Here is a 10,911-nt window from a genome sequence, read left to right as displayed (position 1 = left end):
CTTTGTGCAAGCACACAGCATCCATACACTGCTGTTCTGGTAAGCAGAGTGGTGAGTGACAGGAGAACCTCCCAGCTGCTCCCCCACAGTGATGACTGACCCAGGAATATCAGGAGGTGACAGTTGGGAGGTATGCATACAACATTGTCCAAACACACCTGAGATTGCACACTTGGGCAGTCACGGATGTTAGTAAATTTATCCTTTATACCACTTTCACACTGCCTAATCGTTTTAAAAAACGGTATTTTAAAATGGTATTTAAAACGGGTCTGAGCCTTGACATTACAGTAGATTACCTTTTTAAATACTATTTAAATACCATTCACATCAGTCAACCCGTTTAATCCCCTAAACACGTTTCAAGGCAGAATGCAGGGGACAGCCTATCACAGGTCTGTAATCTGTTGTTTTTACTAAATACCGTTTCAGAGCCATTCGCACTGCATAAAAAACGGCTCTGAAACGTGTAGGACTCTGCTTTTTAAACGTTTTGAAATACCGGTTATCTTTAACCGGGAAATCAACTCTGGCGCTTTCCCACTGCAGCCTTAAACGTTTTAAAATGTGAAAAAAATGGCAGTCTCATCAACTATTTGTTTCTACGTCTGTATTTTCTATTTTACTTATGTATTTCTTCTTATACTTCCTCTTAATGGAAATCTGTCTCAATATCCATTATGTAACATTTAAAGAGCTTCCTGTATATACACATTGTCACGTCTTTATCTACCACTGACTACAAGCAGACATGCAGGTCTCTGTATTGCTAATGTATTTATCCCAAGGTAAGAAATATATTATTATTATTATTATTATTATTATTATTATTATTATTCAGTAACTAGACTTGCACTTCGGGATTCAGAATTACAAAACATTGTATATGGGCGGAATCCTGGTGGTTTCCTGGATAGTGGCATCTGTCACATCAGGGTGATTATTTATAGAGTCAATGAGCAATGTCTGGCTAATAAAGCAATGCCATATTATATAGAGACACAATCCAAAATGACGGTTTTACAACCCAACTCTTGATAACTAAACCCCCAAGTATCATCCACAATCAAATCCTCATTCTTTCAGCAGAGGTGCAGAGCCAGAATCATCTGCCTGAAGTCATACATGCATTTGTATCATCACGCCTAGACTATTGCAATGCCCACAACCTGGGTCTTCCAGGAAAACAAATTGAACTAGTTGCAGATGCTACAAAATGCAGCTGCCAGGCTGTTACCTAACCAGCCCTGTTCCTGTCACATGATGGTGAAGCATCTTATAGATTGGCTTCAGTGGCGTAGATAGCGTAAGGCAGCCCCCGCTGCTGCTTGGGGGAGCGGGGGCTGCGTGGGCGCCGGGTGCCGGCACCCGCCTGGCAGCCGGCATACTGAGTGGACTGTGGCCGCGGACACTGTCAGTCAAAAAAAAAAACCTTACTTGAAGGGCGAGCGGGCGGGCTGTCCAATGGGAGGGAGGCAGGGGCGTTGTGTTGTGTCGGAATGTCCAATATGTTGCCGCCGGGCTTCTCAGCCTCCCGTCCCCAGTCCCATTCAGTGACGCCGTGCGAGTGATGTCATGCCGCCGATACCGCCCGCCCGTGCGTACAGTAGGACAGCATGTCCCTGCACTGTCCTGGCTTCCTGGCCCCGGCAGGCTGAAGTGAGGAGGAGGTCCTTTCTCCACTCTAGGGGAGCAGCAGCCATCCCAAACAGGCAGCGTGAGTTGTGGATCTCGTACATGGGGAGGTGGCAGCATTGTGGGGGTAAGCGGCTGTCACTTATGTTCTTCTCTGTCACATTTTCCTAACCCTCTCACCTCTATCCTTATCCTGTCACTTCTGTCCATCCATCTTTGTCCTCTACATGTCATCTATTTCTTGCCATGTCCCCACAGTCTTATCCTTATCCTATCACTTCTGTCCATCCATCTTTGTCCTCCACCGGTCATCTATTTCCTGCAATGTCCCCACAGTCTTGCCATGTCCCCACTGCATCACAGGTCTCCAACCCACAGCGGGCTGCAGGCACATTCTGTCTGCTGAAGCCCCTTCAAAATGGCATAATTGGTGGAATAATTTGAAATGGGCATTGTGTTGGGTGGCATGTGTAATGGGCATTATAGTGGGTGGCATTATGTGTAGTGGGCATTATGGTATGAGGGAATTATATGTAATGGCCATTTTTTGTCTGAGCGCGGGTTCCGGACACATATTAATTACACAGGTTCTGTGGCTGTTTAAAAAAAACAGTTGAAATGGAGTCTTGAAGTCAGCCAGCCACAGAACCTGTGTAATTAATATGTGTCCGGAATTAAAGGGATGAGGTGGTCACCCTATGTGTATTCTACTTCACATGTGATGTTGCTATGGGCAACCAATCAGATCCTATCTACTATCTTCTAGAGGGTGCTAAATAAAGAAGTAGATTCTGATTGGTTGCCCATAGCAACATCACATGTGAAGTAGAATGCAAATATTAGTAAATTTCCCCCTGATTATTTATACATAAACAGGGTGGTTCCAGAACAAAGGGGGTGATTTTGGTCCGATCGCTCCCCCGTGCACTGCAGGTGGGGCAGATGTAACAGTGCAGAGATAATTAGATTTGTGTGTGTGTGTGTGTGTGTGTGTGTGTGTGGGGGGAGTGCTTCAAACTGATATCTATATAGCAGTACGAAAAGGGGATTGTCACTGTGCACAGGCAATTAGAACAATTACAATTGACCAGAATTTTTAGGGAACAGAGGGTATATCCTGTTTGCTATGGAAACCCAATACATGCTATATATATATTTTTATAAGCTATATAACATATCTGCAGGGGTGCCGAGAGAGGGGGGGAGAAGGTACAGTTTACCCGGGCCTGTGAGGGGGGCCCTGGTCTGGAGACACAGTTTTTTCTTTTTATTTGGTGGCGAGTGCGCCGGGTCTGAGTGTGCCGGAGTCAGCTGTTCAGCAGCGGCATTGGGAGTGTGGATGTGGGCAGACGTGGGTGCAGCAGCATCACAGAGGTCCTTCTGAGTATCATATCATTCTCCGACTCCAGGGCGTAACTCGGGAGTTTACCGTGGCTCGGCGACAGGAGGATACTTAGGGTAGGTAGTTCCTGGGTGACGGGAGGAACTGGGTCAGAGAGAGGCCACCTCCCGCGGGAGTACCACCGACTGTGCAGAATCCAGCCCGCCCCACTCCCCACATTCCCATCCCAGCTGCCACCAGCAGCAGCAGGTGCCATATCTCCAGCCCAGCAGGCCCAGACCTGGTTCCCCACCCATGGCCAGGTCACAGTGTTCCAAGGTGGAAGGTCGGTGGCTGGTTGCTCTGTGTCTGCTGCCTCCCTGAATGCTGCTGGGGCTGACATCCGACTCTGGAAGTCAGCATCTAACCCCTGGCAGAGCATGTACTGTATCTCCATGACAACGAGCATGTTAACCCCTGGTAAAACATGTAACCCATGTCAGAGCATGTAAATCCATGGCAACAAGCATGTTATCCCCTGGTAAAGCATGTAACTCCTGGCAGAGCATGTTAATCCCATGGCAATGAGCATGTTAATTCACTAATTTGCAATGAGCATTACGGTGTGTGGAATAACGTGTAATGGTCATTATGGCATGTGGTAAAATATGTAGTAGGTATTACGGTGTATGGCATTATGTGTACTTCCCACTACGATGTGTGGCATAATATGTAATGAGCATTATGGCATGTGGTATAATAAGTAATGGGTGCAGTGGCGTAACAACAGGTCTGCAGAGTGTGCGGGGAGCTAGGTCCGTGGGGGCCCCAGGAAGTTGTACCAGGGCCCAGGATTTCTCTTGGCGGCCCTGCATATCTGGTAGTGCTCCCATAGAGTTTGGGTTAAGTATGGAGAGAAGGAAGAAAATAAACTCTTTTTGGCTGGGGCACTGCTTTCTAAATCAATACTATGTTTAAAATATTTTATTCAAATCAGATAAAAGAAACATACATCACATATAACATAGAAAGACATACAGTGCTACATATAGCATATTGTGCTACTATTTCATACGCTCTACCCAAGCGTGTAATACAAAAATCTGGTAAGATAACCGTGCTGGCGAATAAATATTAATTTTGATTATAAACGATGTGGGTAGAAATGTATTACCACTTTAATAAGTTAGAGATGTCCCTGTAGTCTAGTATGTCTAGAGTTAGATACTCTGGGGGAAATTTACTAAAGGAAATTTGTAAAAAATAGGTGTATTTGTATCCAGAAATACATTTTTTTTTTTTACATTTACTATCCCGAAAATACGGCAATTCGTATTCGTATTGATAGCACATCGATACGACTACGAATTGCCGTATTTTCGGGATAGTAAATGTCAAAAATAAGTGTATTTCTGGATAAAAATACACCTATTTTTACACCTATTTTTTACAAATTTCCTTTAGTAAATTCCCCCCTCTGTATCAAATGTGTAACAAAAGAAAGTTGAAAAAAGTTACACTGTAGCTGAGGTTGTATTACTGGAAATTAGAATGGATAGTGCAAGTAGGAAAATATATAGTTTTCGGGGCAGATTACCTGCTGTGTTGCATCATATATAACTTATATTGGATGCAACATGATTTTCTTCTGCTTGCCGAAAAAGTCTATATTATTAAATGAAGGGAAAGGATAAAGAATAAAAAGTAGAGCCTGTACAAGACGAGCCACTAACACTTACTGGTTCCTCACATGTATAAATACAGCGGAGAGGGAGGTTCAGTGTCTAAGCTCCGTGTCTCAGAATCCTCACAGCTCTTAGTGAGTTACTACTGTCGGCACCTTGCCCTTTGATTACCGCCGATGAGTGAACTCTGAATGAGTATCAGAAAGGGAAAGATAGAAGTAGTTATTATAACAAAGTCAGTTGTATGTGAGTGTGCAGACCAACCACAAGATATGTGGATTGGATCCTGTGTACACACCACGTAATTTGCACAATGTAAGTGTAGTCTAATACATAGCAGGTCCACACTGTGCCACTGTGCGATCAGATTTTTAACATTGAGATTAAATCTCAAAGTACTACTCTAAATATATGTAAGTGACTATAATCCACCCATATCGAACTGGACCGCTCGTCTATGGGTTAGGGCAATGGTGAACATATATAAGGAAAAAGGGGGCGTTATCTGCTCAGGTTTATCTGACAGTCTGAGCAGAGTAACGCTCTGTGCTGTTTGCGAGTGTGCAGATCAGCCTAGAGATTTTGTAGATTGGATAGTATGTATACTTCGGATTAGTTGTACAATATAGGTCTAATTAGGTACATTTAGATATATGCAGTAGCGCTCAAACAAGTGGACATACTGTACTCTCAGAATTTTACACTTAGATATATGCAGTAGCGCTGTGCTCAGATTGGGAGTCCAAAACAAATGGACATACCGCACTTTCAGAATTTACACTTCGATATATGTAGTAGCGCTGTGCTAAGATTTGAAGTACAACCAAAAGGACACATAGAATTTTCACGCAAAATATATGCTCAGACTGCTAAGTTTTTATACACTACTGCCTCTAGATATACATATGTAGCATCAATCCTCCCATATCAGACTGGACCGCCTGTCTATGGGTTAGAGCAACAATAAACATATACAGAGAAACGGGAGCACTAGATGCTCAAATAAGTCAGATAACCTTAACATTTGTAGAAGTGCTCTGCGTTGTTTGCAAAAGTGTAGATTAACCACAAGATTTATAGGTTGGACAGTGTGTATAGACCACGGTATTTGTACAATGTAAGTCTAGTTGGATTTTATTAAAATATATACATACATTAGTGCTGTGCCCAAATTCTGAAGAAAGCAAGAGTGCACATATAGTAGCGCTCTACGTTCAGAAAATGAAATAAATATGAAAAAACGTAAAAAAAACGTAAAATAACGTACTTTACAATTTATCAAAAAACTAAGGTGTCTCCTTAGATTGGTTGGATAACCTAGATATATGAAGTAGCGCTCTGCGCACAGATTTAGAGAGAGCTGTAAAGTACATACAGATGAATTAATGCCCTATGTTCTTCAGAGTTTGTAAAAGAGAAATATGAAATAGATAGTAGCAGTGATATTTTTCAGCTACACCATTACTGTCCCCATCCAATATGTTGCACAGTCTATATGCAATCTGTTGTACAATCTCATTTAAAAAAAGAAAAATGCCATCAAGCTTAGATAATAGTAAATAAACTGTCTCACGGAAAAAAAAAAAATTACATTACCACTTCCCTAAGCCGCGATATGCAGGATACTGGTCCTTCTGTAATGTCCCCTTCTCTGGAGAAGTGCTGCCGCTTAATAGTTGTATTCGGTCAAGCACTCGATTTTTTGCTGTGCAATGACAGCGTTTTGGAGCGCTCTCAGCCTGTTAGGAGTACAGGGCTATGTCAGGACGGGAAACCTCGGTATTACACTGTAGATAGTGTGCGGTGGTGAGCGGACAGTTGGGGGTCCGTGTATCCTGTGGTGGGGATGTGATCTTAGAGACTTACAGGAGTATTCATCTCATGGGCTTGCACTGTGCGCACAGTGCATACCCTATTAGCCGACGATATCGTTTCGCCTAGAGGGCTTGTTCATGGTGACTCTCTTGTCGGGAGAGTTTTGAATTTATAGGCACTCCTCTATACTGATTGTAGATAATTGAGGTGTTCATTGGATTATTGCGGATAATTATTATTTAACTGGTATCATAATGAGCATTTGGATAGCAAAGAGTGTATTTTGCTTTCCTAGTAAGTTAAATGACACTCTGGTATTATACTATTTGTAGTATATGCTGTGGGTTGTTGCCCATTGATAATTTAAAGGTAAGATTATATTGGGAAGAACTCAGAAAAATAAGAAAAATAAAAATAATTAAGGTGAAATAAAATAAACTAAAACAAAATAAAATAAATGTTATGAGTATTAAGTGCGTATGATTATATAAATTTAAGATATAAGATTATATGGTAATTTATTAATATTGACTAGTAAATTGATCCACTAATTGATAGTTAATGTAGATTAATGATGGAATTTATGATGCTAGGTCTTAAGGTTGATACACGGTTGAGGAAAGTTATTTTATTGAATTATAAGGATCTTTTGGGAATAAAACCTATTATTAATTATAGAGAACAGTTATGGGAAATATGCCAATAACTCCAAGGTTTATTGAATTGTTCTGAAAGTTTTGCTAATGCTTTTAGGAAGAGGAAGAAAGGTAGAAAGAAAGAAAAGTGGATTTTAGATTAAAAAAGGACTATAGCTTATATATTCATTGAGACCCTCCGGGACAAGAGTACATCTATATAGCAGTGTAAGAATACAGCAGCCAGTATTTACCCAGCATAGAAACATAACACCCAAATGTAACTCTCTCTGTACATGTTACATCTGCCCCACCTGCAGTGCACATGGTTTTGTCCGTTAGCAAACCAAATGTGCTTTGTGAGTGAACCAGAATCAGGCCCTTAGTACAATTCCCTAATTACATGAGACCAGTATCATATTGAAGAACTTGAGCTTTGAATGATTTTAGTCCCATAAAACTGGGCCATTTGGTTCCAGAGAAATCGGCCCTCAAAGAACATGAACAGAGATGAAATTACATTTCAGAAATAAAAACATTGGTTACCCACAGCCTGGTATAAGCCTGGTATCAGATTGAAGGCCCAGCGATTTGGGTTCTAATGAGATCAACATGAAATTCTATGATGCCTGGGGGGAATTGCCTAGCAATGCGGGGCTGGGCTTGTTGTATATCAGAAATGACAGGGGGGGGCATGTGCCTGGGTGCCCCCCCCCCCCCCTGAGTCTACCACTGGAGACATGAGGCACTGAGACACGAGGCACAATGGGGCTGAGGTGTGTACAGATGATATCTGTGATACATATGGCATCGCAGCAATGGTGTTTTGGTTTCTCATTAGAATATACAGAAACTTCTGCACTTACTGATCTACAGTATATAATATAAACCTAGTATTAGGCCTGGTGCAATGTCATTGGTAAATACTGTAATAGAGAAAATGGCTAAATAACATACAGATAATCCTTGGGTTGCTTGGAAATGTGTGTTTTATACTAACAAGCTGCCAGTGTCTACACAATGGGGGTAATTCAGTCCGGATCGCAGCGCTTCGAATTTACAAAGCAGCCAATTATCGATACACTGCTCATGCGCAAGGCCGTCCTGAGATGAAATCCTGCTACTTTTTCCGTTCGCACGCCGTTCACAAGGTGACTGACAGGAAGTAGGATTCTGGGGGTGGAAACTGGCTGTTTAGTGGGAGTGCTAAGGAAAACTGAGGCGTGCCCAGGAATATGCTGGGAGTGCCCGGGAAACACTAGGCGTGCCTGAGCATTTTAGGGGAGGATGTGTGACGTCAGCGTTGGGTCAGATATGTCTGTATTCACCGCAACCATTGAGTAAGTCTCTGGATACCTGCAATGACTTGTGCCCAGTGCTAGGATCATTCACTGGTGAGCCTGGTATGATGGGTTTTGATCATACTGTCATGGCTGTCATGGTACACATACATTCGCACAGCGAGCACATTGATTCGCAAGGCGGGATTTTACTGTAATGGGACAGTGGCTAATTTATTGCTGGCTGTGATAATTTTGCGGCCGTGCGATCTGGTCTGAATTACCCACAATGTATATTACAGATCACGCAATGCATACCAACATTATAAGGTCCCCACTGTTGGGACCCCCATGTGGTCCGTTGTACGTGGACCCAAAAAAGGGGCGTTGCTTTGGACAGCAGGGCCATGGCTTCACAATCGTGGACATTCTGCTTTTGCCGCTATGGGGGCATGGCCACTGCTGTATAGGGTGACCAACTCATCCCTTTAATCCGGGACACATATTAATTACACAGGTTCTGTGGCAGTTTAAAACCAGGTGAAAGCCAGCCACATAACCTGTGTGATTAATATGTGTCCCGGATTAAAGGGATGAGTTGGTCACCCTACTGCTGTATGACCTGCTGGCCATGCACCCTGTCCATCTGCCTGCCGTGAATAGATGCTGTGGACTTGTGCACAGCACCTAATCACCACCACCACAGGACACTGCTGGCCGTGGGAGCAGTGGCGTAGCTAAGGGTCCGCAGCCCCAGCGATGGCGGGGGGGAGCCGGCGCCAGGAGGGCGCAGGGTCACGGAGCCGGAGGCTGCAGTTCTTTGTGACTGCTGCAACAGACCAGTTCTTGTTCGTCCCTGGCTGTAGGTGAGGACGCTCATTGACCCGCCCCATGACACGCACATGGGGCGGGCCGCGGGCGGGTCAATGAGCATCCTCACACAGCAAGCCAGAGAACCCCTTTCTCCCTGCTGTCACTCCCCCTTCCACACAGCCCGCTCTGTACTTACACTCTGGCTGCCGCTCCTAGCGCGGCACTTTACCTCCTCTGCCCGCCCCACTGCCCATCAGCTGCACTCCTCCTCCCCCTGCGATACCAAGGGCCTACTGAATCCTCCCCCGTGATTCCCAGCACGGGGACTCCTCCACCCCCCACGATTCCCGGCATGCGGCCTCCACCTCCCCCGGCGCGGGGACTCTTCCTCCCCCGCGTGATCTCCAGCGCTGCCTTCATTTGGGTGAAGCTGCAGCTAAGACTCTCAGGGGCGCATTATTACACAGAGCTGCGTGAAACCTGTAAGTGAGACAGTGACTGACTGACTGTGTGTGTGTGTGTGTGTGTGGTGTGGTGTAAGTGAGACAGTGACTGACTGTGTGTGTGTGTGTGTGTGTGGTGTAAGTGAGACAGTGACTGACTGTGTGTGTGTGTGTGTGTGTGGTGTGGTGTAAGTGAGACAGTGACTGACTGTGTGTGTGTGTGTGTGTGTGTGTGGTGTGGTGGGGGGTGTCAGGTTGGACACAGGCTGTATTAGGCTGTAACAAACTAGGTTACCAGTTGTTTTTGTAGGCAGCTTTTGGATGGGGGCAGCTGTTTTGTTAATGCTATGTGTGTGTAAGTATGTGTGTACATATAGTATGTCTATGTGTATGTATGTGTGTGTGTATATATGTGTGTGTGTGTGTGTGTGTGTATATGTATATATATATATATATATATATATATATATATATATATGTGTGTATGTGTGTTTGCGTGTATGTGTGAAAATGCATGTGTGTGTATATATGTATATAAAAATGTATGTGTGTGTGTATGCTGTGTATATGTATTTAAAGTAAGCATAATAGCCCAGTGTGATGTCTCCAAGACAGGCAAATCACTTACAGCAATTCATGATTTTAAAATGTATACATTTCTTTTTCAACCTTTCGTAGTCAACCGCACCCTATCGTAAGGATAAAAATAGAAACTGGCAGCCCTCCATTTCAATAAATAACGGTTCTGCTACCAGGTCCATAACAATTACAAAGCACACTTACCCCCACTACATGGAGGGATTCAGACTGTCACTCAAGGCAGAAGAATTAAAAGAAGTTTTCTTCAATTCTGAATGTCGGTCTGAATCCTTCCAAATCATGGGGGTAAGGGCATTTTAGCTATCTATCCATCTATCTACATATGTCTCCATCTGGTAACCCCCCCCCATGAAAATCCTGCATTTGCCACTGAGCTGCCTGACACGTGACCCGCCCCATCCTGCTGTCTGCCTGAAGAAGTTAGGGAAATAATGGCAGAAATTTTGTCAAGGTTTTTTTAACTGTTTTCTATATATATATTATTTGTGTACCATACAGGGGTTCAGGGAGGGCAGGGGGATAGACAGGTGAAGAGGGGACAGGGAGACAGAGGTGAAGGGGGGATGAAGTGGTGAAGGGGGGGGGGGGGCAGAGGTGCAGGGGGACAGGAGGATGGGTAGATGCAGGGAGATCGGGGGCAGAGTTGTTCTGGTAGAATAGAGGATGGAGAGGTGCAGGGGGATC

General features: G+C 44.0%; 1 protein-coding gene across 3 annotated transcripts in view; it reads left to right on the top strand.

The window, feature by feature from the left end:
* Positions 1-724: 724 nt before the first annotated feature.
* LOC146075868 (uncharacterized) overlaps positions 725-10,911 on the top strand; it is a 156,519-nt gene continuing 146,332 nt past the window's right edge. For all 3 annotated transcript variants that reach the window (XM_083185536.1, XM_083185534.1, XM_083185535.1), the window contains exon 1: positions 725-788. In XM_083185536.1, the coding sequence (XP_083041662.1) occupies positions 752-788 (37 nt within the window). In that variant the 5' untranslated portion in view covers positions 725-751. The remainder of the gene's footprint in view (positions 789-10,911) is intronic.

The sequence above is a fragment of the Crinia signifera genome, chromosome 4 (genome assembly GCF_055691185.1).
Source record: "Crinia signifera chromosome 4, ASM5569118v1, whole genome shotgun sequence".
NCBI lineage: Eukaryota > Metazoa > Chordata > Amphibia > Anura > Myobatrachidae > Crinia > Crinia signifera.
This window is presented reverse-complemented; position numbering and strand designations above follow the sequence as displayed.